This window comes from Zonotrichia albicollis, chromosome 29, assembly GCF_047830755.1.
Source record: "Zonotrichia albicollis isolate bZonAlb1 chromosome 29, bZonAlb1.hap1, whole genome shotgun sequence".
Classification (NCBI taxonomy): domain Eukaryota; kingdom Metazoa; phylum Chordata; class Aves; order Passeriformes; family Passerellidae; genus Zonotrichia; species Zonotrichia albicollis.
This window is the reverse complement of record NC_133847.1, coordinates 4,902,586-4,929,748: the sequence shown is the minus strand read 5'-3', so window position 1 is coordinate 4,929,748 and position 27,163 is coordinate 4,902,586. Positions and strand designations below refer to the sequence as shown.

Below are 27,163 nucleotides of genomic sequence, written 5' to 3'. Positions count from 1 at the left end.
GGGCGTTGCCATGGGAACGGGCGGGCGGGACCCGGGGATGCTCCGCGCCCGCCCCGGGGCCGCTCCCGGCCGGCTCTGAGGGTCGCGGCGGGGATGAGCCGCCCCCGCCGGCCGGTCCCGGTGCGGTGCGGTGCGGGCGGCAGCGGCCCGGTCCTCCAGGCTCCCAGCATGCCCCGCTCTCCCGCCCGCCTCTCCGGTCGGGGCACATGCTCGGTGCGTGGGGCCGGCCCGGTTTCCTCCCGGCCTCGTCAGCAGCGTGGGGCCTCCCGGTATCCCCGGCACAGCCGACATGGCCCCTCCGACAGGTACCGGGGGGATGGGGGGCGCGGGGACACCGGGGAGAGCTTTGGGGCGGTGGGACCGGACCGGGGGCGGCGGGACCGGACCGGGGCCGGCAGGACCGGACCGAGGGCGGCCCCTCAGGCCAGTCGGGGTCTCCTGTGCCGCCAGGTCACCTCTGTCCCCTAGCAGGACAGCCTTGGCAGGGACACCGGGCCGGGCACGGGGTCGGGTTTCGGTGAAGCATTTCCCAGCCCCGGGAGGGCTCGGATCTCCCGGGATATGATCCCACCGCCAATCCCCAACGCTGGGGCCCTCCCTGGAATTCTGGCCTGCAGGGAATGTCGTGGACAGCCAGGCCCCGCGTCCCTTGGCCAGCCAGCTGCGCTGGGACCTGACGGCCGAGCAGATCGAGGCCATGGCGGCCGAGCTGACCGAGAGCACCAAGCTCGTGTACGACCGCGTGGGAGCCCAGGAGCGCGGCGAGGTCTCGTACGAGAACACCCTGAAGGCTCTGGCCGACGTGGAGGTGGAATACACAGGTGGGGAGGCCGATCCTGCCGGCAGGGGTGGGGTGGGATGGATGCCGGGATGTGGCGTTGACATGGTCTGGACAGACAGACAGACAGACTGACAGGCAGACAGGATTTGCTCTCTCTCAGGTTTTTGCTGGAGTTCTGTTCTGGAAATTGTGCAGGGATGGCAGCAGGGAATGTTCTTGTTTTCCTCTGTGGAATTGCCTCAGGACAGGGCGTGGTGGATTTTGGGGAAGTGGGTGTAGGAAGGGATTGTCCCACTTTGAGATTTAAGGAGACAGGGAATGCTGCTGCCATCAGAAATCATGGAATTCCTTGAGCTGGAAGGGAGCATCGAGCCCTGCACAAAATTCCCCAAACCTCCTGTGCTGGCAAAGCTTTTGGGGGCTCATAGATACAGAATTCCTGTGGATTTTAGGAGGATTTTGGTGGGAATCCAGCAGGTGGATGTGCTGGGCAGCAGGAAAGGGACCAAAGGGAGCAGGAGCTGCTGCCATCAGGAATGATGGAATTCCTCAAGCTGGAAGGGAGCATCGAGCCCTGCACAAAATTCCCCAAACCTCCTGTGCTGGCAGAGCCTTTTATAGGCTCACAAACACAGAATTCCTGTGGATTTTAGGAGGATTTTGGTGGGAATCCAGCAGGGAATGTGCCATCCCTGCTATCAGGAATCATGGAATTCCTCAGGCTGGAAGCGAGAAGCTGGAGAAGCACAGAGATCAAAACATTTTTTATTTGCTGCTCCTGTGTTTTGGAACACATGGAATATGTCAAAAGATTATTTACCTGAAAGAATTTGATTAGATTCTAGTGTGAGTGTTTGCTTTTTTTAACCAATCCCTACAAGCTGTTTCCTGACAGGAGACAGCCACGAGATTTTGAGTGTTTTTACAATTTCAGTTTAGAGGAGTGTAATATAGTATAAAATAATAATACAGTATAATAAAGTGATTAATTAGCCTTCTGATATCACAGAGTCAGGGGTGTTGCCTAATTTTACAATAGTGGGAGGCTCTGAGCTTGCCCAGAGCAGCTCTGGCTGCCCCCTGGAAGGGTCCAAGGCCAGGCTGGAGCCACCTGTGGGAGATGTCCCTGCCCACAGCAGGGCTGAGCTTTGAGGTCACTTCCACTCCCTCCCACGATTACTCAGATTTTTGGATTTTATTTTATTTTTTTTTTTTTTTTAGCTCCGTGCTGTCACCTGCTTTTCTCTCCCAGTGGCTGCCAGCAGAATGTTGGTTTTATTCCCAGTTTAATGTTTATACAGCAGGGAACCAGCACAAAGAGCAGATTTGGAAAAACAAATGAACCCAAGGGCAGCCCTTTGGCAGCTGCTCTGCCAAGGCTGTCCTGGCTTTCATGTGTCACCAGTGGGAACAAAAGCAGAAAAGATCCAAGAAACTCTCACCTCCTTCCTCACTTTTCCCTGGGGCAGTGGCCAAATGTCTCTCCATGGGCCTTGTTTCCTGCTGGGATATTTTTGGGAGAGTAAATCCTGCTGGGATTTTTTGGGAGAGTCAATCCTGGTGTGATTTTTTGAGAGAATAAATCCCACTGGGATTTTTTTGGGGGAATAAATCCTGCCATGATTTTTTGGGAGAGTCAGTCCTGCTGGGATTTTTTGGGAGAGTCAGTCCTGGTGGGATATTTGGGAGAATAAATCCTGCTGGAATTTTTGGCAGAATAAATCCTGCTGGGATTTTTTTTTTTTTGAGAATAAATCCCACTCTGATTTTTTGGGAGAGTCAACCCCACTGGATTTTTTTTGGGGAGAATAAATCCCACTGGGATTTTTTTTGGGGAGAGTAAATCCTGCCAGGATTTTTTGGAGAATAAATCCTGCTGGGATTTTTGGTAGGGTCAAATTTTTTGGGAGAGTAAATCCTGCTGGGAATTTTTGGACAGTCAGTCCTGGTGGGAATTTTTAGGAGAATAAATCCTGCTGGGAGTTTTTGGGAGAATAAATCCTGCTGAGATTTTTTGGGAGAATAAATCCTGCTGAGAATTTTTGGGATAGTAAATCCCACTGGGATTTTTTTGGGAGAATAAATCCTGCTGAGAATTTTTGGGATAGTAAATCCCACTGGGATTTTTTGGGAGAATAAATCCTGCTGGGAGTTTTTGGGAGAGTAAATCCTGCCAGGATTTTTTGGGAGAATAAATCCTGCTGGGAATTTTTGGGATAGTAAATCCCGCTGGGATTTTTTGGGAGAATAAATCCTGGTGGGAATTTTTAGGAGAGTAAATCCCGCTGGGATTTTTTGGGAGAATAAATCCTGCTGAGAATTTTTGGGATAGTAAATCCCACTGGGATTTTTTGGGAGAATAAATCCCACTGGGATTTTTTGGTATAGTAAATCCCACTGGGATTTTTTGGGAGAATAAATCCTGCTGAGAATTTTTGGGAGAGTAAATCCCACTGGGATTTTTTTTGAGAATAAATCCTGCTGGGAATTTTTGGGATAGTAAATCCCACTGGGAATTTTTGGGAGAATAAATCCCACTGGGATTTTTTGGGGTATAAATCCTGCTGGGATTTTTGGGAGAATAAATCCTGGTGGGATATTTTGGGAAAGTCAATCCTGCTGGGATTTTTTTGGACAATCAGTCCTGCTGGGAATTTTTAGGAAAATAAATCCCGCTGAGATTTTTTCGTGCAGTTTTGGTGGTTTATTTGCAGCAGGGTGACAATTCAGGTGGCCCCTCCTCGTGACACCTGGGCTGCTCGAGCTCTCCCACCTGTCTGGACCACAGAGCAGCCTCATCTTCCTCCTCTCCCCGTTCTTTTTTCCTAAAATAATAAGGAAAAAAATAATTCCTCTTGCTCAGCAGGAGGAGTGTTGATCTCAGCAGGGCTGTCAGCACTTCCCTGGCTGAGCTGCCTGTTCAGCTTCTCCTGGAGAGGGGATCCAGGTGCCTGGAGAGCACCTGGAGTGCTGCTCCTGGAGCTCCTGCAGGGATGGCAGCAGGGAATGTTCTCCCTGCTTTCCTCCCCTGTGGAATTGCATCAGCACAGGGCGCACCTGGGCCGTGGTGGCTTTTTTGGGGAAGTGTCTGTGGGAAGGGATTGTCCCACTCGGAGCTTTAAAGGAGACAGGGAATGCTGCTGCCATCAGGAATGATGGAATTCCTCAAGCTGGGAGGGAGCATCAAGCCCTGCACAGGACTCCCCAAACCTCCTGTGCAAAGCTGTTTGGGGCTCACAGGCACAGAATTCCCATGGATTTTACGAGGATTTTAGTGGGAATCCAGCAGGTGGATGTGCTGGGCCACAGGGGGAGGACCAAAGGGAGCAGGAGCTGCTGCCATCAGGAAATTTTTGAATTCCTTGAGCTGGAAGCATCAAGCCCTACACAGAACTCCCCAAACCTCCTGTGCAAAATTGTTGGGGGCTCACAGGCACAGAATTCCTGTGGATTTTAGGAGGATTTTAGTGGGAATCCAGTGTGTGGATGTGCTGGGCAGCAGGAGCTGTTACCATCAGGAATGATGGAATTCCTCAGGCTGGGAGGGAGCATCAGGTCCTGCACAGAGCTCCCCAAATCTCTTGTGCTGGCAAAGCTTTTGAGGGCTCACAGGCACAGAATTCCCGTGGATTTGAGGAGGATTTTAGTGGGAATCCAGCAGATGGACATGCTGGGCAGCAGGGAAAGGACCAAAGGCAGCAGGAGCTGTTACCATCAGGAATGATGGAATTCCTCAAGCTGGGAGGGAGCATCAAGTTCTGCACAGAACTCCCCAAACCTCCTGTGCAAAATTGTTGGGGGCTCACAGGCACAGAATTCCCATGGATTTTAGGAGGATTTTAGTGGGAATCCAGCAGATGGACATGCTGGGCAGCAGGGAAAGGACCAAAGGGAGCAGGAGCTGCTGCCATCAGGAATCTTTGAATTCCTCAAGCTGGAAGCATCAAGCCCTACACAGAACTCCCCAAACCTCCTGTGCAAAGCTGTTTGGGGCTCACAGGCACAGAATTCCCATGGATTTGAGGAGGATTTTGGTGGGAATCCAGCAGGTGGATGTGCTGAGCAGGACGGGAGGTGGATGTGCATCCCGCCTCTCCCTTTGTGTGTGTGTGTGAGGGGAGGCAAAGGCTCTGGGGCTGCCAGCCTGGCCATGGGTGTTCACTGGGACATGGAGCCATCATCCCTGTCCCCTTTTTGTCCCCCCAGTCCGTAGGAACATGCTGGACTTCCCCCAGCACGTGTCCCCCTGCAAGGCCATCCGCGCCGCCAGCACCGAGGCCGACAAGAAGCTCTCGGAGTTTGACGTGGAGATGAGCATGAGGCAGGACGTGTACCAGAGGATTGTGTGGCTCCAGGTGTGTCCTCTGCCTGCTTGGAACCCCCTGGAATTCCAGCAAATCCTTTTGCTTCATCCCAGAGCTGAGGAGGGAAGGATGCAGGAGTGGGGAGGGAGCGCGGTGGGGTCACGGCAGAGTGGCACAGCTGGAAGTGAGGGATTTTTTTGGGATGGGGAATTTGGGATTGAGGGCTCTGCCCCCTCACTCAGAACCTCGATCATCCCCTTTGTTGGTAAATCCAACCCCCCTGAGTGTTGATGCCCCCCAAAATGCTGACATGGCACAAAGGTGATGTGTTTAAAGCAATTTGGGAGGAATCCCTGCCCTAAGGTGACACAGGAACCTCTGCACCAAACCAGAGCCTTCCCTGGGGCTTTTCCATCTGCTGCTGGGTCTCGAGTGGTCCCAGAGCTCACACTGGGAAGGAGCTTCCTGCAGCTCCCTGAGGAGAGGAGGTTGGTTTTGTTTTCCAGGAGAAAGCAGAGAGTGCTTCCCTGAAGCCTGAGGCAAAGAGGTACCTGGAGAGGCTGATCAAGCTGGGGAAGAGGAACGGCCTCCACCTCCCCGAGGAGACACAGGAGGTGAGAGCACGGAATCCTGGAATGGTTTGGGCTAAATGCACCTTAAAGCCCGTCTTCCACTGTCCCAGGTGGCTCCAAGCTGGCCTTGGACGCTTCCAGGGAAGGGGCAGCCACAGCTCCTTTGGGAAATCTGTGCCAGGGCCTCTGCATCCTCACAGGAAGGAATTTTTTTTCTAAAATCCCATTTAATCCTATTTCCTGCCAATCTGAATCCATTCCCCCTGTGGCAGGGCTCAGGGCAGGGTGTGAGGCTCAGGTTTGGGTTTTGGCCTCAATTCTGGTGATTTTGGGTGATGTCTCCAGCCCCCCCTTTTTCCTTTCCGTTTAAAGGGTGATGTTAACAAAGTGGGAGTTGAGGAATTCCTGTGGAGGTGAAATTGGGGAATTATCAAATCCTGAGCTGCTCAGGGGCCTCCCTCTCTTACCATGCACCAGCAGAGGAGCTGAAAACTGGGTTAAAACCAGAAGAAAATGGGAAATAAGGAGGGAGGAGGTTGTTAGTGCAGCACCTGCAGCTCCTGAGGCAGCAGGGAACAGGCAGGACCTGCTGAGGTGGCTGAGCCCTGCCAGGTGTGACCCCAGGGAGCCTTTCTGGGCTGCTGGCTCACCACCATTAATTGTGCACCATCATTAATTGGGCTGGCTCAGAGCTGGGCAGCTCAGCAGGGTGGGAACACAGCCTGAGTGCCCCCCCCAGCTCTGATTTCTCTCCGTTTTTTTTTTTTTTTTTTGCATTTTGAAGAAAATCAAAGCTATCAAGAAGAAGCTGAGCGTGCTGTGCATCGACTTCAACAAGAACCTCAACGAAGACACCACCTTCCTGCCCTTCTCCAGGGAGGAGCTGGGTATGGAATGCTCACACTGGATGGATGATCCCCGAGCATTCCTGCAGAATCCAGGGCTCAGCCCCTGCCTGCTCTTTTCCCAGGGGGGCTCCCTGAGGATTTCCTGAACTCCCTGGAGAAGACAGAGGATGGGAAGCTGAAGGTCACCCTCAAGTACCCACACTACTTCCCCCTGCTGAAGAAGTGCTACGTGCCCGAGACCAGGAGGAAGGTGGAGGAGATGTTCAACTCCAGGTGCAAAGAGGTCGGTGGGACAGACCCAGGGCACCCAGGGAAAGATTTGTCTTCCTTTCCACACCGCTTCCCTTCTCCCCTGTGTGATATTTTATGAGCAATTTCTTCACCAGGATTTTTCATTAAATATGAAAATTCTTCTCCTGGGAAGCTTCAGCTTCTCTGTTTTGCTGGTTTAGAATGTGATTTAGAGAATTGTTTGTTAAGCACGTAAATTGTTTTAATTTAATGGCCAATCACAGCCAGCTGTGTCGGACTCTCTGAGTCTGTCACGGGTTTTTATTATAATTTTTTTCTAACTTTCTGATATATTCTTTCTCTTTCTTTAGTATAGTTTTGGTATATGATTTTATAATATAATACAATGCGATATAATATGATATAATTTACCTATATTATATTTTTATATATTAATATATATTAATATATAATAATATGATATAATTTACCTATATTATTATTTATTTTATATTATATTATATATAATTTATATAATATATTAAAATATATTATATATTTATAAAATATATAAATAATAGATGTGTATATCTTTATATAAATATACAATATATTTATATTATATTGTATAATAATATAATATATATTATATTATATATGTTATATAATATAATGTAATATAACATAATTAACACAATACATTGCAATATAGTGCAATATATTACAATATAATAAATATAATACAATGCAATATAATAAATTGCAATATAATATAATATAATATAATATATTTAATTATAAATCAGCCTTCTGAGAACTTGCAATCAAATTCCCATCTCTCACCTTCTCCTGGCACCCACAACAACACCACACACGTACTTCACTCTGTGCTTTGCAGGAGAACTGCCTGATCCTGAAGGAGCTGGTGGACCTGAGGGCTCAGAAGGCCAATCTGCTGGGCTTCAGCACCCACGCTGACTTTGTGCTGGAGATGAACATGGCCAAGAGCAGCCAGACGGTGGCCACGTTCCTGGGTACGTCCTGGGGCCGAGCAGGGACATCCCGAGCAGGATGTGCTGCTCTGACCCCTGATCCCTGATCCCAACCCTGCCTGCCTTCCCCAGATGAGCTGGCCCAGAAGCTGAAGCCCCTGGGGGAGAAGGAGCGGGCTGTGATCCTGGACCTGAAGAAGAAGGAGTGCGAGAAGCGCGGGCTGGACTTCGACAACCGCATCAACGCGTGGGACATGCGCTACTACATGAACCAGGTGGAGGAGACCAAGTACAGCGTGGACCAGAACCTGCTCAAGGAGTATTTCCCCATGCAGGTGGTCACCACGGGCCTCCTGGCCATCTACCAGGAGCTGCTGGGCCTCACCTTCCACCTGGAGGAGAAGGCTCAGGTGTGGCACGAGGACGTGCAGCTCTACACCGTGAAGGACGCGTCCTCCGGTGAGACCATCGGCAAGTTCTACCTGGACCTGTACCCACGGTGAGACCTGGGGAGAGGGGAAATGTGGGAGCAGGAGGAGCAGAGCCTGAGGAGGAGGAGGAGGAGGAGGAGGAGGAGGAGGAGGAGGAGGAGGTTCCTGCTCCCAGCTGTGTAGAGTGGAGGGAGCGCCATGTGCTGAGGCAGGGATGTCACCAAGGGCGGTCACTTGGGGCTCCTCTGAGGAACACAATGGGTGATGCCGTGGCCGTGTGTGGCTTTTGGAAGGATCCTGAGCCTCCTGTCCCTCTCCAGGGAAGGGAAGTACGGCCATGCTGCCTGCTTTGGCCTCCAGCCCGGCTGCCTCCTGCCGGACTCCAGCCGCCAAATCTCAGTGGCCGCCATGGTGGCCAATTTCACCAAGCCCACACCGGACGCCCCTTCCCTGCTGCAGCACGATGAGGTGGAGACCTATTTCCACGAATTTGGGCACGTCATGCACCAGCTGTGCTCTCAGGTGAGGCCTCCCTGCGCTGGCACAGCTTGGGGCTTTTCCCCCATCCTTTTTTTTCTGTGGAATTCCGAGCTGGCTGTGTCCCCCAGGCGGAGTTTGCCATGTTCAGCGGGACACACGTGGAGAGGGACTTCGTGGAGGCCCCGTCGCAGATGTTGGAGAACTGGGTGTGGGAGAAGGAGCCTCTGCTGCGCATGTCCAGGCACTACAAGACTGGGAGCCCCATCCCGGATGAGCTGCTGGAGAAACTCATTAAATCCCGGCAGGCAAACACAGGTGGGAGGGATTGGATGTCCCTTGGGTGTGGGGACAGGAAGGGGACACTCAGTGACCTGGCAGGGGACAAAAAAGGCTTTTCCTTGCTTGCTGTGGTGCTGGGGGTTCTGAGGGGATGGGGACAAGGAACCCCTTTGTCCCTTTCACATGGTACATCACGCTTTCTCTTCCCGTGCATGTGGGAAGAGAGAGGGTGATGTGGCACATGAAAGGGACAAAGAGGTGCCACCCAGCCTACCCTGCTGTCACCTGCCTCAGTGTCAGCGTCCCAACCTCAGTTTCCCTCCTCCTCCTCTTCCTCCTTTTGGGAACAGGGCTCTTCAACCTGCGCCAGATCGTCCTGGCCAAGGTGGACCAGGCTCTGCACACCCAGACCAAGGCTGACCCCGTGGAGGTGTTTGCCCAGCTCTGTGAAGAGGTGCTGGGTGTCCCTGCCACCCCAGGTACGCCGTGCCACCCTCCTGTCCCTCTCGCCCTGTGAGTTCCTCCCGTGTGTGTGGGGACAGTTCCTGCTGGCTCTGGGAAAAGCAGAGCTGGAAAGTTCCTCCCTTTGTGCCCTGGGTTGTGTGAGCAGCTGGGACAGCACCGGAGGGATTTTTTTCCATGGGGAGGAGTGGAGTCCCTTTTGAGCCCTTTTGTCCCCTCAGGTACAAACATGCCAGCCACCTTTGGCCACCTGGCTGGGGGCTATGATGCTCAGTACTACGGCTACCTCTGGAGCGAGGTGTACTCCATGGACATGTTCCACACCCGCTTCAAGCAGGAGGGAATCATGAACTGCAAGGTAGGGATGGCAGCATTCAAAACACAGAATCACAACAATGATTCTGTGCAGGTGCTTTTATTGAAGAGCTCTGGGTGTCAGGGGTACAAACCCAAATCTGACATGTTTCTCCCAAATTTTGGGATGAACGTCTTTTTATATTTTTATATAATTTTCATGTTAATTATTAAACTTATATTGTATATATAGATTTCAGCCAAGCATGGCTCCTCGTGGACCCCCTTAAATTTCTAACATAGTTTCTCACGATTCTTCTTATGAATATACAATAGTTATATTTAATTACTAAACAATCATTACATCTAACAATTATATATATATATATATATTTACATGTGTATACATATATATGTATATATACATGCATATATATATACACATATACAAATACATGTATATGTGTATATATACAATATACAATATATATGTATATATACAATACATACACATATATATATAATCTATTAGTAATATTATTATATATTTATATATCATTATTATAGTTATTGTTATTTTTATGTTTATATATTAACTATTATATAAATGTATATATATGTATATATATATGTGTATATATATATGTGTATATATATGTATATGTGTATATATATGTGTGTGTATATATATGTGTATATATATATATAATATACTGCTTACACAGGTGCAATAATCTGGCAATACACAAAGCCTGACATTTTCAGAGTCCATCTTTAACATTTTTCCAGGACCCCACTATCAGGGGCACGGTTCTGTGTGCATGCCCAGGGTGGGTGTGCCAGCCCTGCCCCATGTGTGTGTGTGTGTGTGCCCACAGGTGGGCATGGATTACAGGAAGTGCATCCTCCATCCCGGTGGCTCCGTGGATGCTTCAGACATGCTGAGGAGGTTCCTGGGCAGGGAGCCCAAGCAGGACGCCTTCCTGGCCAGCAAGGGACTGAAGGTGGAGAGCAACTCGGTGCCTTCAGCCTGAGAGGTGCTGCAGGGCCCTGGCAAGGGGGAAAATCTCCTGCCCAGCACCTGCCCTCGCCTGGTTCCTGTCACCAAACACCCCTGCCTGGAGCTGCCCCTCTGAGCCCCTCCTGAGGCTCTGTGGTGACACTAAGGTGACCTGCCCTTGTCACCCCAGGGTTTTGTGGGTCACCCCCATCAATTGGCTGAACTTTGAACCTGATTTCTGCACAAGGGTGAGTTTTGGCCTCGTTTGGAGCCGGGGAGGAGGGGGAGAGGAGTTCCCAAACTTGAATCTTTGTTTTTAAATCCCTTCTCTTTTAAGAAGCCTCGTTGTTGTTGTTGTTGTTGTTGTTGCCACCTTGGCTTGGTTTGTGACACAGCTGTCACCAGGGCAGGGACAGCCCTGCTCTCCCCATCTTTGGGCACCTCTTGGCTGTGCAGTAAAGATGGGGAGATCCCAGAGCTCCAAACCCACAGGGAATGAACTGGAACATCCTGCCCTGAACCCCTCAGGGACCTTCCTGCCTGGCAGGGGGACAGAGGTGGCCGGTGCAGATGTTCCAGAGCAGGGGGTTGGGGACCTCTGTGGCCTCTGTGTCCCATCTCAGGGTCATCCCAGGGGCTCAGGCTGTGGCAGCCGAGGGTGTTGCTGTTGCTGTCAGCTCCTGGGACAGGGCAGGGTTGTGTTTATGACTGAAAACACGGAGCTGACAGCTTCAAACAACACAAATGCCGGGATAAAAATATCCAAAATATCCCCTGGGCTCCGTGCCAGGCCTTGAGCTGCCGGCCACGGGGAGGGGCAGCAGCCAGCTTGGGCTGTGCCACCTGCCCCAGGCTGTCCCCAGTGTGCCCCAAGCCAGCCTGGGCTGTGCCACCTGCCCCAGGCTGTCCCCAGCGTGCCCCAGGCTGTCCCCAGTGTGCCCCAAGCCAGCCTGGGCTGTGCTTCCTGCCCCAGGCTGTCCCCAGTGTGCCCCAAGCCAGCCTGGGCTGTGCCACCTGCCCCAGGCTGTCCCCAGCGTGCCCCAGGCTGTCCCCAGTGTGCCCCAAGCCAGCCTGGGCTGTGCCACCTGTCCCAGGCTGTCCCCAGCGTGCCCCAAGCCAGCCTGGGCTGTGCCACCTGCCCCAGGCTGTCCCCAGCGTGCCCCAGGCTGTCCCCAGTGTGCCCCAAGCCAGCCTGGGCTGTGCCACCTGTCCCAGGCTGTCCCCAGCGTGCCCCAAGCCAGCCTGGGCTGTGCCACCTGCCCCAGGCTGTCCCCAGTGTGCCCCAAGCCAGCTTGGGCTGTGCCACCTGCCCCAGGCTGTCCCCAGAGTGCCCCAAGCCAGCCTGGGCTGTCCCCAGCGTGCCCCAGGACCCTGCATGGCACAGGGTGTTGTGGCACAAGGTTCCTGCCCCTGTCTGGGGTGGCTTCCTTGGGGGCTGAGGAGCTTCAGGGTGACCTGGGATTTGTGTCCCACCCCTCCCAGCCTCGGGTGCATTGTGTGAGGCCATCTGAGGGCTGTGGGATCCATCCCTGCCACTCTGCCATAGTTTGGGGACACGAGTGACAGCTGAGTGCCCCAGCTCACTGCCACCATCCACCACTGCAGGCTGTTCCCTGTCCTTTGTCACCAGCGCTGGGACAAGGCTCCCCCAGTGCAGACAAAGTCGTTGCTGTCACCTCTGTCCCCCAGGCCCCGCTGGTGACACAGGAAGGTCGGTGACAACCCTGGTGACACCCCCTGGGCGGGTCCAGAAGCGGCTCCTTGGTGCTTGCTGGGGCCACCTCGAGCATCTTGTCCTTGTCCCCTCCCCTCCGTGTTTTCTGGCCCTGGGTGTTTTTAGTGTCCTGTTTTACTGAGCTTTCAGCGTTTCCTCCGACTCTTCTCTCCAGAGAGAGAGAGAAGTGAAGCTGAACAGGGAAACCACGCACTTTCCTCCCTCTGTCCCCTCTCCTGTGTCCCCACTGCCCCTGGGGGTGACCTGGCACCTCTCCAGTCCCACACCAGGACATGGAGCCGCACCTCCCCATCCCCATCCCGGGCTGGCAGGGAAGAGAGAGCTTCTTTTTATTTTAGTGGTTTGGATTTTGGGGGTTGTTTTATTCCTGTTAACAGTTTTAAAGGGCAAACTGGTGTGTGAGTGTGTGTGAGTGTGAGTGTGAGTGTGTGTGCGCTGTCCGTACTGCTCACGTCCCACCCCCTGCTTGTTTCCATGACTGGATTTCTGGATTTTAGACGGTTCCCAGCACTAATAAAGGTTTTCCTCCGCAGATGTTGGGGCTCAGCTCCTTTGGGCAGGGGTGACAGGGACACAGCACCGCAGCATCCAGCACAGGGGCTCCTGTCCCACGAAGATGGGCACAGAGTGGCAGGCGCGGGGCGGCAGCGTGTGGGGTGTGAAACCCTGGGGAGGGACAGGCGGTGACCCCCACGTGTCCCTCAGTGTCCCTTTGTGTCCCTCAGTGTCCCCCTTGTCCTTCAGTGTCCCTCAGTGTCCCCCGTGTCCCTTTGTGTCCCTCAGTGTCCCTTAATGTCCCCCCGTGTCCCTCAGTGTCCCTTAATGTCCCTCAGTGTCCCCCGTGTCCCTCTGTATCCCTTAGTGTCCTCCCATGTCCCTCAGTGTTCCCCTTGTCCTTCAGTGTCCCTCGTGTCCCTCAGTGTCCGTTAATGTCCCCCGTGTCCCTCAGTATCCCTTAATGTCCTTCAGTATCTCCCTTGTCCCTCAGTGTTCCTCAGTGCCCCTCAGTGTCCTCCATGTCCCTCAGTGTCCCTCGTGTCCCTCAGTCTCCATTAATGTCCCCCGTGTCCCTCAGTGTCCCCCGTGTCCCTCAGTATCCCCCGTGTCCTTCAGTGACCCCCATGTCCCTCAGTGTCCCTTTGTGTCCCTCAATGTCCCTCAGTGTCTCCCTTGTCCTTCAGTGTCCTCCTTGTCCCTTTGTGTCCCTCAATGTCCCTCCATGTCCCTCAGTGTCTCCCGTGTCCCTCAGTGTCCTGCCGTGTCCCCCGTGTCTCTCAGTGTCCGTTAATGTCCCCCATGTCCCTCAGTGTCCCCAGTGTCTCTCAGTGTCCTCCCGTGTCCCTCAGTGACCCCCATGTCCCTCAGTGTCCCTCAATGTCCCTCAGGGTCCCTTTGTGTCCCTCAGTGTCCCCCATGTCCCTCAGTGTCCCTCAGTATCCTCCCATGTCCCCCATATCCCTCCGTGTCCTCCTGTGTCCTTCCGTGCCCCCTTGTCCCTCAGTGTCCCTCAGTGTCCCCTGTGTCCTTCAGTGACCCCCATGTTCCTCAGTGTCCCTGTGTGTCCCCAGTGTCCCCGGTGTCCCCCAGCCCCGCACCTGTGTGAGGAAGGGGTGCTGCAGCAGCCGTGCGGGGCCGGGCCGTGCCGCGGGCTCCCGCTGCAGCATGAGGGCGATGAGGGCGCGGGCAGGGCCGGAGAGCCCCGGGGGCGGCGGGTACCGAGCGCTGCGGATGCGCCGGAACAGCTCCGGCCGGTGGCGGGCCTGGAACGGGGCGTGCCCGGTCAGCGCCGTGTACCTGCGGGAGAGCGGCGGGCCTGTGCTGCCTCCGGTGTCCCCGCCTTCCTCCATCACCCCTCTTCCTCCCTCCGGTGTCCCGGCCTTCCTCCATCACCCCTCTTCCTCCTTCCGGTGTCCTGGCCTTCCTCCATCACTCCTCTTCCTCCCTCCGGTGTCCCTGGCCTTCCTCCATCACCCCTCTTCGTCCTTTCTGTCCTCCCTTCAGCCTCTCCATCCTCCTTCCAGCTCTGCTGTCCTCCCTCCATCTCCCCCTATCCCACCCTCCCTCCATGTCCCCTTATCCAGTCCTCCCTCCATCTCCCCTTGCCCTCTCCATTTCTCCCATCCTCCCTCCATCTCCCCTCATCCTCCCTCTGTCCATCTCCCCTTAACCAATCCTCCCTCCATCTCCCTTCTTTCCATCCTTCCTCCATCTCCCCTCATCCCATCCTCCCTCCCTCCGTCTCCCCTTATCCCACCCTCCGTGTCCCCTCATTGCATCCTCCCTCCCTCATCTTCCCTCCATCTCCCCATATCCCTCCCTCCATCTCCCCATCTCCCTCCATCTCCCCTTATCCCACACCCCTCCATCTCCTGTTGCCTTCCCTCCCTCCATCTCCCCTCATCACCCCTTCGTCACCCCTCTTTCCATCTTCCCTTATCCAATCCTCCCTCCATCTCCCCTCATCCACTTCCATCTCCCCTCACCCTCCATCTCCCCCAGCCCCTCTCACACGGCACACCCCAGTGCCCAGACATCCGCGGGCTCCGCGTGTCCCCTGCGCTCCAGCACCTCCGGGGCCAGGTACGCGGGTGTCCCACAGAGCGCCCTGAGGTGGGGACAGCCGCGGTGACCCCTGGGGACACGGATAAGGTGAAACCCCCTCTGTTCATCCCCCCAGCCCCGCTGGTGTCCCACAGAGCGCCCTGAGGTGGGGACAGCGGCGGTGACCCTTGAGGACACGGGCAAGGTGAAACCCCCTCTGTTCATCCCCAGCAGCCCCACGGGTGTCCCACAGAGCGCCCTGAGGAGGGGACAGCCGCGGTGACCCCAGGGGACACGGATAAGGTGAAACCCCCTCCGTGCATCCCCCCAAGCCCCTCTCACCCCCAGCGCCGCCCGGGCCGTGCCGCTCGCTGAGCCAGCCCCAGGTCCCCGATCTTCACCCGCATCCTCTCCGTCACCAAGAAGTTACCTGTGCAGGGAGTGACGGGAATTGTGTCACCCTCGGGCCACCCTGGGGACACCCCCGGGTCCCCCCCAGCCCCACGCACTCGGTTTGAGGTCCCGGTGCACGAGGCCGTGGCCGTGCAGGTAGCGCAGGGCCGAGAGCAGCTGCCGCAGGTAATAGCGAACCTCGGGCTCCGTCAGGCGGCCCCGCGCCCGCAGGATGGCGGCGAGGGACTGCGGACAGAGCGACAGCGGCTGGGGACAGAGGGACAGCGGCTGGGACAGAGGGACAGCGGCTGGGGACAGAGGGACAGCGGCTGGGACAGAGGGACAATGCTGGGGACAGAGGGACAGCGGCTGGGACAGAGGGACAATGCTGAGGACGCTGAGGAGGGACTGGGGACAATGGAGGGGAACTGGGGATGAAGTGACGGGCTGGGACAGAGCGACAGCGGCTGGGGACAGTGAGGAGGGACTGTGGACAGAGGGACAGCGCTGGGGACAGAGGGACACTGGGGCTGAAGACACTGAGGGGGGACTGGGGACAATGGAGGGGGACGGGGGATGGAGTGACATGGACAGGGACAGAGCGAGGGGGCCCTGGGGACAGAGCGAGGCACAAGGCTGGGCCCTGCTGAAGCCCAGGACTCAGGGGGCTCAGTTTTGGGGTGTAGGGGCTCAGTTTTGGGGTTCAGGGCCTCGGTTTCAGGGTTCAGGGACTGAGTTTTGGGGTGTTTAGGCTCAGTTTCGGGGTGTTTGGGCTCAGTTTTGGGGTGTTTAGGCTGAGTTTCAGTGTTCAAGGGCTTGGTTTTGGGGGTCTAGGGACTCAGTTTTGAGGTGCAGAATTTCAGGGCTCAAGGGCCCGGTTTCGGGGTTCAGGAGCCCGGTTTCGGGGCGCAGGTCTCACCCCCCGGCTGCACAGCTCCAGCAGCAGGTAGAGGTGCCCGCCGTCGGCGAAGTGCCCGTGCAGGCGCACGATGTGCGGGTGGCGCAGGCGACACTGCAGCTCCCGCTCCCGCTCCACCTGCACCGACAGCAGCCCGGCAGCCCCGGGGGGACCCTCGGGGACCCCCGGCACTGAGCCCGCGGGGACGGGAGCCCACCCAGACAACCGGGGAGGGGCACGGGAGGGGCTGTGCGGGGACACCCGGGCACTGTCCCCTCTCAGTGGGCATTGTCCCCTCTCCCCGGGCACTGTCCCCCTGCACTCACCCTGTCCCCCACGCCCGCGGCAGCCAGCCGGGCTCTCGGGATCACCTTCGCCGCGTAGCGCCGGCCACTTGTCACCTCTGTCACCTGGTAGCAGCGGCCGAAGGTGCCCTGCGAGTGAGCCCGTGGGGTTGGGGGGCCCACCCAGGTGTGGGGCTCGGAGCCCCAGGGACAGGAGCTGCTGGAGCTCAGCCCCGTGCCTCAGTTTCCCCTTCCCCAGATGGATCGGGACCCTCACGGGGTGCAGGCGGGTGATCCCCCCATGGTGCCCAGTGGGGAGGGGGCGCTGGGGGCAGTTCAGGGGGGGCAGTTCAGGGGATTTACCTCTCCCAGGAGCCGCCCCCGCTTGTAGAGGGTCCCGCTGCCTTCATCCCGGAGGTACCAGCCCGGGGGGGGCTCAGCCCCTGCGCTCCCCGGCTCCATCCTGCCCGCTCTGCTCGGCACCGGGGACACCCCGAGGGACACCGGACACTGTAACCCCTTCAGCTCCGGCTGCGGGTGTCCCTGGCGCCCAGGGGTGCTGTGTGCTCCCCCCGCACCCCACACCCACCGCTCTGTGCCCCCGAGCCCCCTCAGAAAACCCCGGTCACGAAGCCGAGACCCCCGCGGGGGTCCCGGCCCTCGGGGATGCGCAGCACCGGAGGGTCCCGGATCGGGATCCGGCCGTGCAGGGAGGTCCTGGCGCCTCCTCCCCTCCTCCGCTGGGGCTGGGGGGGTCCCGGGGGGGCGCTGATGTTGTTTTACAGCCCCCAGGAGGCCACCCCCCCCACCCCGACCGCCGGAGCTCCGGGCCCCCAAGGGTTAACGGGCGGCCGGGGAGGGCTGGGCGCACCTTTGGGGCTGGATATTAATAACGCGGCGGGGAGGGACGGCAGGCGAACGGGGAGGGTGTGTGTGTGGGGGGGGGGGCGGGAGCCTCGCCCGGCCCCCCCGGAGCTGCGCAGGCGATGCCCGCTGGCCCCGGGTCCCCCCCGCTCCCCGCCGCCCGCACGCCGAGCCGGGACGGAGCCGCCGGGACGCGGCCGACCAGGGGCGGCATGGCCGGGAGGGGCCGTGGGGGCGGCTCGGACCCCCGCGGGGGACCCCACGCTGCCGGGTAAGCTCCTGGTTTCTGCTTTAACCCTCGCGGACCCCCCCTGCACCGCGATTCCGCGCCCTACCGCAGCTCCTGCGGGGAAACTGAGGCACGCGGTGCCCCCCGCGCTGCCAGCGGGGTTTGTGCATCACCCACCGGGCATCGCCCGAGCCTCGGCGGGGTTCGGACGATACAAACACCCCCCTGGAGAGGCGGCAGCGCGACCCCCGGCCCTTGCCCTGTCCTGCTGGGGGCACCCACAGCCGGGGGCTGCCCGCGACGGGACGGAACCGGCCCAGCCGGGGATTCCCCGACACGGGGATGGGACCCCCGCACCCCCCGCACCCTCCCGGCGCCTCCCTCACCCCCGGGCTGGGCGCTCTGGGGGCGCTGCACGATCGGGCGCTGTGGGGGCCCCCCGCTGCCCCCCACCCCGCCCGCCCCACGGCGGGGCCGGATCCGGATCGGGGAGCGACGCGGGAGCCCCGGCGAGCAGGTCTGGTCCTGCCCCGGCAGGCAGCGATCCCGGCCCGGCGCCCGCCGCGGGGCCCTGGGGGCGGCGGGGCCGTCGGCCGTGCCGGGGCCGGGTGGGCACGTGGGGGGGACACCCCGTGTCACCACCCACGCCGTGTCACCCACCCCGTGTCACCACCCCGTGTCACCCACCCCGTGTCACCCACCCTGTGTCACCACCCACCCTGTGCCACCCATGCCGTGTCACCACCCACCCCGTGTCACCCACCCCGTGTCACCATCCACCCTGTGTCACCCACCCTGCATCACCCACCCCCTGCCACCCACCCTGTGCCACCACCCCCTGTCACCACCCCGTGTCACCCCTCACCCCGTCTCACTCACCGCGTATCACCCACCCCATGTCACCACCCCGTGTCACCCACCCCGTGTCACCCACACCGTGTCACCCACCCTCTGTGACCCATCCCGTGTCACCCACCCCGAGTCACCACCCTGTGTCACCCACACCGTGTCACCCACCCTCTGTGACCCATCCCCTGTCACCCACCCCGTGTCACCACCCTGTGCCACCACCCCCTGTCACCACCCCGTGTCACCCCTCACCCCGTCTCACCCACCCCATGTCACCTACCCAGTGTCACCCCCCCCCGTGTCACCCACCCCCTGTCACCCACCCCGTGTCACCACCCAGCATCACCCACTGCGTGTTCCCCACCCGCCTGTCCCCGCTGGTGGCACCAGACCCCACATCCCCTCCCTGGGGTCTGGCCTTGCCCCCCTCACCCCCATCCCCTCTCTGTGGTCCCGGGGGTGTCTCGGTGGTGTCCCCACCTCGGTGGCCGTGCTGGGCTGGGGGACAGCCCGGTGTCACCCCCCTGTCCCCGGGCTCAGGGCTCTCTCTCTGCCCCGCAGGTGCTGGCGGCTGCTGCTGCTGGCCTGGCTCAGCCTGGTGGGCACAGCGCAGGTGAGGGGGCTGGGGCGCACCTGAGGGGGTCTATGGCACCCCCTGGGCTCCTTCATCCCACCCCAGCGCTCACCATCACCTTCCTCACGCAGGACCCAGCCCTGGGGACACCAGCGAGGGTCCCCGAGCCCCCGGCCCCTGCTCGGCCCCAGGGGACCTGGGCGCCCTGGGGACCCTGGAGCTCCTGCTCCAGCTCCTGCGGGGACGGGGTCGCGCTGCGCAGCCGGAGGTGCCTGCGGTGAGTGGGGGACGGGGCAGCACTGACCCCCCCCGGGGTGTCCCCAACTCCCAAACCCCTCCGGCACGGCCTTGTCACCACCTCGTGTGCACAACCCGGATGCCACCAGGCAGCGCCAACCCTGTGGTGGCTCGGTGGCATCGCGGCCCTGGAGCTGGGGGTTCCCTGTGTGGGACCAGGGTGCCACCATCCCTGTGGTGGCTCGGTGGCATCGCGGCCCTGTGGGGGACACGGAGGTGACACTGCTGTCCCTGTGCCCGCAGGAGCAGCGAGGAGCAGCCGTGCCCGGGGGACCCGCGGCAGTACCGGCTCTGCCAGCTCCAGGTGAGTGCTGCGGCACGGACGGGGCTGTCCCCGGTGCCCGTGGCCGCTCCATCCCGGTGCTCCCACAGGGCTGCCCCGCCGGTTCCGTGCCTTTCCGGGCCATGCAGTGCTCGCTGTACGACAACCGGCCCGTGCTGGGCACCTCCGCCCGCTACCGCTGGGTGCCCTTCCACGGAGGTGAGTCCCGCCGTGCTGACGGCACCACCGGGGGATCCCGGCCGTCCCCGGCATCGCCCCAACCCCTTCCCCCCGTGCTCCGGCAGCCCCAAACCTCTGCGACCTCAACTGCCTGGCCGAGGGACACAATTTCTACTACAGCTTCGGCCGGGTGCTGGACGGGACGCGCTGCAGCCCCGGCTCCCCGGACCTGTGCGTCGGCGGGCGCTGCCTGGTGGGTGTGAACGGGACTGGGACCCCCCTCGGGACCCCCCAGGCCCGACCCCCGCGCTGAGGGGGGGTCTGCGCTCCCCACAGAGCGTGGGCTGTGACGGGATCCTGGGCTCGGGCCCCGACGCCTGCGGGCACTGCGGCAGCGGCCACGGCTCGTGCGTGCTGGTGCACCGGCTGTTCCAGGGCTCCGACCCCTCCTCCGGTGAATGAACCATTGCCCCGGCCCCCTCCATGGGTGAATGCTTTGGCTCTTGGCTCCCCTGTCCTCCTGTCCCCACCCGTGTCCCCAAGGCGTGGCCTGGGTGCCCCATTGTCCCATCCCCTGTCCCCCATCCCGAGGGTCTCTGGTCCCTTCACTTAAGGGGGTTAACTCATTGCAGAGGGGTCCTGTGTGGGGTCTGTGATGTCCCCAGGGGTGTCCAGAGTCCCTGTGCCCACATGTCCCTGATGTCCCAGCACGTGGGGCCCAGCTGGGTCAATGCTCCAGCCCCGGGTCCCCTCTGTGCCCGTCCCCTCCCTCTCTGTCCCCCCGTGGTGCCCCCTGGGCCCTGCCCAGGCTCTGCCCTGACTCTGCCCCCCCTCCATCCCTCCCCAGGGTATTTGGGATATGTGAACGTCACCAAGATCCCGGCAGGGGCCACCAACATCAAAGTGACGGACAAGAGCCGCAATTACCTGGGTAGGACCTGAACTGCCTCGGTCCCAGTCCCTCCCAGTCCCTCCCAGTGCCTCCCAGTTGGCCCAGGCCGGTGCCAGCTGTGTGTGCGGGCAGGGCAGGGCAGGGGTGGCCGTGTCACGCCGCGCCGCCCCATGTTTGTCCCTTGTTTGTCCCTTGTCGTGCCGCGCCGCTCCCTCCCTCGGATGCTGTTTTGAGCATCGCGGGGTCACTGAACTCCCAAGCGCTCGGGGCAATTTTCCAGAGGCCGCGGCCGCGTTTTGGGAAGGGCTGCGCTGGAGCGGGGCCAGGCGGCCGCTGCAGCACCGGGACAGGGACCTCCATCCCCACCCCCGTCCCCTTTCCCCTTTCCCATGCAGCCGGAGCCCCTTCCCCCCTCCCAGCCGGGCTTTGGGGGGGCTCGGGGCTGGTTTTGCACACCCGGCTTGGGCTGCGGCTCGGGCTCGGAGCCAAGATCCGACAGGAACGCGGATTCCCGGAGCCCCGAGCGCGGCTCCCGGCCCACGGGAGAGGCCTCCGGAGGGGAGCGGGCCGGGGGTCCCGGGGGCCGTGCGGGGCTCGGTTGAGCGGAGCCGCTCCGTCCCGCAGCGCTGATGGCGAGCGACGGCCGCTACGTCCTCAACGGCGACTGGGCCATCGCATGGCCGGGGCCCTACGAGGCCGCCGGGACCCTCCTGACCTACAACCGGGCCCCCGACGGCACCGAGAGCCTGGAGGCGCCCGGACCCACCCTCGAGGACCTGCATGTGATGGTGAGGACAGACGGACACGGCTCTGGGAACAGCAGCCACCCCCGTTCCCACCGTCCCTCCCAGCCCCTCTCGTGTCCCCCCATCCCCTCCAGGTGCTGCTGCAGGAGCCCAACCCCGGCATCGAGTACCAGTTCTGGCTGCCCCGCGGGCACCCGCAGCTCGGCCGCGGTGACACGAGCGCCCTGCGGCAGCCGCAGCCCCGCGGGGCCGGCAGCCCCCCGCCCCCGGAGCCCCCGCAGCCCCCGCAGCCCCCGCGGCCCCGGGGCTTGGCCACGGAGCCACCGCCGAGGAGCCCCCCTGGCCGCAGCCAGGATGGGGATGCCGCAGGTACATCCTCGGGGGTCCCCACAGCACCCCCAGGCCCCTGCTGGAGCATTCTGGGCTGCCCAGGTGGGGGGATACCATAAAAAAGACCCTAAAATCCCCCGCCAGGGCTCTCAGGAGCCCCGTGTGACCCTCTCTGGCGTGTGGGCTCTCAACCTCCTTTCCCAAGGGTGTGTGAGGGGGATTTTGGGGGTCAGGAGTCCCCTCTGCCCCTAAATTGCTGCAGCTTTATCCCCGCAGGGCGCTGCGGGAGGTGCCGCCCGGCCAAGGGGCGCTCGCAGCGCATCCGGCACTTCTGCCAGAGCGACTTCGGTGAGAGCCGGGCCGGGAGCGGCTCGGGAGGGGCTCGGGAGGGTCCCGGGGGCGGGACAGGGACAAGGACATCGCCAGGGACAATGCCGAGGACATTGCCAGGAGCGGGAAGGAGCTCAGGGCGATACTGAGGGCGGTGCTGGGGACAGGAATGTACTCAGGGTGGTGCCAGAGGCGGTGCGGGGATGGAAAGGGGCTCAGAACGATGCCAGGGATGGGAAAGGGCTTGGAGTGATGCCAGGGACCATGCCAGGGATGGGAAGGGGCCTTGAGTGCTGCTGGGACAGGAAGGGTCTCGGGCTGCTGCCGGTGACACAAAGGGGCTCCGGGTGATGCTGGGGATGGCAGAGATTTGAGGTGCTGCCAGAGGCCATGCCACGGGTGGGAAAGGGCTCAGGGTGATGCCCAGGGGCAAGAAGGCGCTCAGGGTGATGCCAGGGACACGAAAGGGCTCGGGGTGATGCCCAGGGGCAGGAAAGGGCTCAGGGTGATGCCAGGGGCAGGAAGGCACTCAGGGTGATGCCAGGGCCAGGAAGGCACTCAGGGTGATGCCAGGGACACTAAAGGGCTCAGGGGGATGCCAGGGACACAAAAGGGCTCAGGGTGATGCCAGGGACACGAAAGGGCTCGGGGTGATGCCAGGGGCAGGAAAGGGCTCGGGGTGATGCCAGGGGCAGGAAAGGGCTCAGGGTGATGCCATGGGTGGGAAAGGGCTCAGGGTGATGCCATGGGTGGGAAAGGGCTCAGGGTGATGCCAGGGACACAAAAGGGCTCAGGGTGATGCCAGGGGCAGGAAAGGGCTCAGGGTGATGCCCACGGCCAGGAAAGGGCTCAGGGTGATGCCATGGGTGGGAAAGGGCTCAGGGTGATGCCAGGGGGTGGGAAAGGGCTCAGGGTGATGCCCAGGGCCAGGAAAGGGCTCAGGGTAATGCCAGGGGCAGGGAGGCACTCAGGGTGATGCCAGGGGCAGGGAGGTGCTCAGGGTGATGCCAGGGCCAGGATAGGTACTCAGGCTGCCCCATCCTCCCCCCGCAGTGTTCCACGGGCGGATCCTGGCGCGCCGCGTGGTGGGGCGGGAGACGCGCTACGAGGTGGCGGTGGAGGCGCGGTACCGGCAGCGCTTCCCGCTGGTGGCCCGGGAGTACCTGTGGGTGCCCAGCACCTGCGGCTGCCCCGCGCTGCTCGAGGGAGCCGAGTACGTGCTGATGGCGCGGCGCCACGTGAACCACGAGCACACCCTGAACCGCATCCTGCTGCCCCCCGACGGCTACGCCCGGCCCTGGACGGCCCGCGAGGCGCGGCTGGTGCGGGAGGCGGCGCGGCACTGCCCGCACCCCCGGCCGCCCTGAGCCCGGCCCCGCGGGCACCGCCGGGCACACCGGGGCTCCCACCGGGCACCGAACCCTTCCCGTGCCCCCCTCCCCGCTATGGATCCCCCCCACTCATCGCGCCGTGCTTGGGGTCCGCGTGGCAGCGGGGCGGGGGGGTGGAGGGGGGTGGTAATTTATTGGGTTTTTTTGCAGGAAATAAATTGTTTATCCCCTCGCTGGCTGCGTGTCCCTTGCTGGCTGGAGATGGCCCAGGGGGGTCCTCCCTTTTCAGGGGGGGGGTTCTCCGTGGGCGGGGGGGCTCCTCTGTGTCCCTCCCTTTTCAGGGGGTCCCCATGAGCAGGGGGGCTCCTCAGTGTCCCTCCACTTTGGGGGGTCCCCTCTGTGTCCCCATGAGCAGCGGGGCCTCCTCCATGACCCTCTGTGTCCCCATGAGCAGAGGGGGCTCCTCCTCCCTCTTTTTTCAGGGGTCCCCTCTGTGTCCCTCTACTTTGGGGGATCCCCTCTCTGTTCCCATGAGCGGAGGCTCCTCTGTGTCCCCATGAGCAGGGGGGGCTCCTTCCTGCCCCTACACTTTGGGGGGTCCCCTCTGTCACCCCATGAGCACGGGGGCTCCTCTATGTCCCTCTCTTTTCAGGGGGTCCCCTCTGTGTCCCCATGAGCAGGGGGGCTCCTCCACGTCCCTCCACTTTGGGGGTCCCCTCTGTGTCCCCATGAGTAGAGGGGGCTTTTCTGTGTCCCTCCACTTTAGGGGGGTCCTCTCTGTGTCCCCATGAGCAGGGGTCTCCTCCCTGCCCCTGCACTTTGGGGGTGTCCCTTCTGTCACCCCATGAGCAGGGGGGCTCCTCCTATGTCCCTCCACTTTGGGGGGTCCCCTCTGTGTCCCCATGAGCAAGAGGGGGCTCCTCCATGTCCCTTCTGTGTCCCCATGAGCAGGGGGTCCCCTCTGTGTCCCTCCACTTCAGGGGGTCCCCTCTGTGTCCCCATGAGCGGGGAGGCTCCTCTGTGACTTCAGGAGGTCCCCTGTGTGTCCCTCCACTTTAGGGGGTCCCTTCTGTCACCCCATGAGCAGGGGGTCACCTCCGTGTCCCACCCTTTTCAGGGGGTCCCCTCTGTGTCACTCTACTTCAGGGGGTCCCCTGTGTGTCCCCACGATTGGGGGTAGCTCCGTGTCCCCGCTCCGAGCCCCTGAGCCGTTCCCAGCCCGTGTCGCCGTGTCCATGGCTCCGTGCCAGGCTCTGCCTGCCGGGGTCGGGGCCCTCTCGCTTATCTCCCTTCCGCCGGAGCTCGGCGTGTCCCCCCCGGCCGTAACCCAACCCTGGGGCTGGTGGCGGCCACCGCGGGGCCCCTGTGGGGACAGGATGTGATCAGGGGGGCTCTGGGGCTCTCGGGGGTCCCTTGGGGTGGGCTCGGAGCCGATGCCAGGGGAAGCTGAGACCCCTCAGCTCGTGTGGCTGGGGACTGTCCCCAAACTCGGCAGCTGCCAGCCCAGGAGGGTCCTTGGCACATCGGGAGGCACCACCAGGAGCCAGAAATGAGCTCCGGGAGCAGCTGGGGAGCCCAGAGCTGAGCCCAGCTGGTGCCAGTGAAGTCTGAGTGATTCCAGGTGGAATTTGGGCTGCAAAGGCGCCTCCACCCTATAAAACCCTCCCTCTCACACCCACCCCACGGTTAATTTGGGGCTGCTGACGAGGGGGGATTGTCCCTGGCCATGGCGGGTTTGGGGGCCACCCCACGCACGAAGAAACCCCCGAGGGAGGAGCAGGAGCTCCGCACCCCGAGGGCTGCGCTTCGTGCTCGGGCCGAGAGCCGGCACCGAGAGGGGGAGCGCGGCCCGCGGGGGTGGGCGCGGGTGCCCGGCTCGCCCAGCACGCCCGGCAAGGGGCGCCTGGTCCGGCGGGGACCCGAGGGGAGCCCCGGGGACAGCGGTGAGCGCGTCCGTGCCCGCGGAAATCCCTGCGGGGTACACGGGGAAAGCCCTGCTGCCCTGCATGTGCTGACGGGACCCAAAATCCCTGCTTGGGGCACGGGGAAATCCCTGCTCGGGGGGACACAGAGGGGACCCCCTGCTCGTGGGGACCCAGAATGATGCCAGGGATGATGAGAGGAATGGGAAGGAGCTTGAGGTGATGCCAGGGATGATGAGAGGCCCCATGCTGCCCTGGATGTGCTCATGGGACCCTCCTGCCCCACAGACCCTGCGGGACCCCCAGAACCACCCGGCCCCGAGGGCTTCTATTTCTCGGGGCTGCCCGAACTGGAGCATCAGGACGCTGCTGGCCCTGCAGCCCCCAGCCTGTGAGTGCGATGGGGGTCCCCATAACCCCCCAATATGTGTGGGGGTCCAGCAGCCCCCCCAGCAGTGCTGACCCTCTGTTTTCCCCCTCCAGGCCGAGCCCTGGCCCTCTGACCCCAGCGAGGGCACGGAGGGGGCGGAGGAAGCTGCAGCACACGCTGGTCCTGGAGCTGGTGAGCTGGGGAGGGGTCTGGGGGGGCTCTGCAGGGGCTGGGGCTGACCCTGACCCTGTTCCCAGGATGGGACCCTGCTCTACTCCTCGCTGCTCGCCCACGCGCAGAAGGATGCCACGGCCACCTTCACCACGGACTTCCAGGCGAGCTCCTACAAGGTGGGTGCTGAGCTGAGATGTGGGGCCGTGGCTGAGGTGGCTCTTCACTGCCACCCCGTGTGGCCTCGGTGCCAATGTCGCCTGTAGCTGAAGGGCTCTGGAATGCCATGGGTGAGGAGTCCTGCTGAGGGCACTGAACCCCCCTTGGGGCTCCCCTTGCTGTCAGGATGGGGGTGCTGGAGGTTTTCCAAGATGCTGTTCCCTCCCAGGTCCATGTGAAGCTGCGTCCACACGTGCAGGAGTTCTTGGAGAGCGTTTCCAAGATCTATGAGGTACCCAGAGCCCCCGGGGGCTGTGGGGTGACCCCTGAGGGGTTTGGGGTGGGTGACTTGAGCAGCCCATGCAGGACCTTCACCCTTTCTCTGATAGATCTTCATCTACACCACTGCCAAGAAGGACTATGCCAAGAAGCTCGTGGAGGTGCTGGACCCCAGGAAGAAGCTGATCAGGTGATGGTGCTGGCAGTGCCCTGCTGGGCACCCCCTGTGTGCCAGGGCAGGCTCCCCACGGCTCTGTCTCTCTGCCAGGCACTGCCTCTCCCAGCAGGACTGTGTCTGCTCCCAGGGCTGCTACTGGAAGGACCTGACCCAGCTGGGCAGGGACCTGGCCACGACGGTGGGCCTGGACCACACCATGCAGGGCTTCCCTGCCCAGGTAGGGCACTGCCACTCCTGGGGGATTTGTGTGTCCTGACTGGAGCTGTGCGGGGTCCAACCCTCTCCCTGTCCCCTCCCCAGGCTGACAACTGGATCCAGGTGCCACCGTGGTCTGGGGACCCTGAGGATGAGGAGCTGCTGCGCCTCATCCCGGTGCTGGAGCAGCTGGGACGGGCGGTAGGATATGGGGAAGGGGAGGTGGGAAAGGGACGTGGGGATGGGGACAGGAAGGGGACAGGTTGGGGACATGGGGATGGGGATGAGAGTGATATGGGGATGGATGGATGGACCCAGGAAGGGGGCACAGGGCATGGGGATGGGGACAGGAAAGGGGATGGGAAAGGGATGTCGGGTTGGGGAAGGGGATGGGGACAGGAAGGGGACGTGGGGATGGGAAGGGGACACGTGGGGATGGGGGATATGGGGAAGGGGATGTGAGGATGGGGACAGGAAAGC

General features: G+C 60.7%; 3 protein-coding genes across 9 annotated transcripts; 2 read left to right on the top strand and 1 right to left on the bottom strand.

Moving 5' to 3' along the window:
- Positions 1 to 12: 12 nt before the first annotated feature.
- THOP1 (thimet oligopeptidase 1) lies at positions 13 to 12,941 on the top strand. 5 transcript variants are annotated; one of them, XR_012577293.1, is made up of 15 exons: positions 13 to 305; positions 618 to 821; positions 4,988 to 5,136; positions 5,592 to 5,699; positions 6,442 to 6,544; positions 6,628 to 6,788; positions 7,635 to 7,770; positions 7,861 to 8,227; positions 8,480 to 8,681; positions 8,768 to 8,954; positions 9,269 to 9,397; positions 9,602 to 9,738; positions 10,553 to 11,628; positions 11,698 to 11,749; positions 11,819 to 12,941. XR_012577293.1 is itself a non-coding variant. In XM_074529008.1 (13 exons), exons 1-13 carry the CDS (start codon positions 290 to 292, stop codon positions 10,706 to 10,708), a joined length of 2,055 nt encoding a protein of 684 aa, XP_074385109.1. In that variant the 5' UTR covers positions 13 to 289; the 3' UTR covers positions 10,709 to 12,941. The 5 variants fall into 5 exon arrangements, 1 of the variants encoding a protein (XP_074385109.1); XR_012577294.1 differs by having other exon boundaries at positions 10,553 to 11,576; positions 11,648 to 12,941; XR_012577291.1 differs by having other exon boundaries at positions 11,698 to 12,941.
- On the bottom strand, positions 10,939 to 20,879 carry LOC141725440 (inactive serine/threonine-protein kinase PLK5-like). Of its 2 annotated transcripts, XM_074529013.1 has the most exons (9): positions 20,708 to 20,879; positions 16,889 to 16,997; positions 16,568 to 16,675; positions 16,263 to 16,379; positions 15,460 to 15,589; positions 15,293 to 15,380; positions 14,919 to 15,014; positions 14,005 to 14,203; positions 10,939 to 13,075 (listed from the first exon to the last, which is right to left on the bottom strand). In XM_074529013.1, the coding sequence occupies exons 1-9, from the start codon at positions 20,842 to 20,844 to the stop codon at positions 12,953 to 12,955; spliced, it is 1,107 nt and encodes a 368-aa protein (XP_074385114.1). In that variant the 5' UTR covers positions 20,845 to 20,879; the 3' UTR covers positions 10,939 to 12,952. The 2 variants fall into 2 exon arrangements, with proteins under 2 accessions (XP_074385114.1, XP_074385115.1); XM_074529014.1 differs by lacking the exon at positions 20,708 to 20,879 and having other exon boundaries at positions 16,889 to 17,472.
- ADAMTSL5 (ADAMTS like 5) lies at positions 17,428 to 23,586 on the top strand. 2 transcript variants are annotated; one of them, XM_074529009.1, is made up of 12 exons: positions 17,428 to 17,660; positions 19,029 to 19,080; positions 19,173 to 19,318; positions 19,582 to 19,642; positions 19,711 to 19,819; positions 19,906 to 20,033; positions 20,117 to 20,234; positions 20,628 to 20,711; positions 21,297 to 21,460; positions 21,553 to 21,787; positions 22,025 to 22,096; positions 23,132 to 23,586. In XM_074529009.1, exons 1-12 carry the CDS (start codon positions 17,512 to 17,514, stop codon positions 23,443 to 23,445), a joined length of 1,632 nt encoding a protein of 543 aa, XP_074385110.1. In that variant the 5' UTR covers positions 17,428 to 17,511; the 3' UTR covers positions 23,446 to 23,586. The 2 variants fall into 2 exon arrangements, with proteins under 2 accessions (XP_074385110.1, XP_074385111.1); XM_074529010.1 differs by having other exon boundaries at positions 22,011 to 22,096; positions 23,132 to 23,448.
- The last annotated feature ends 3,577 nt before the right edge of the window (positions 23,587 to 27,163 follow it).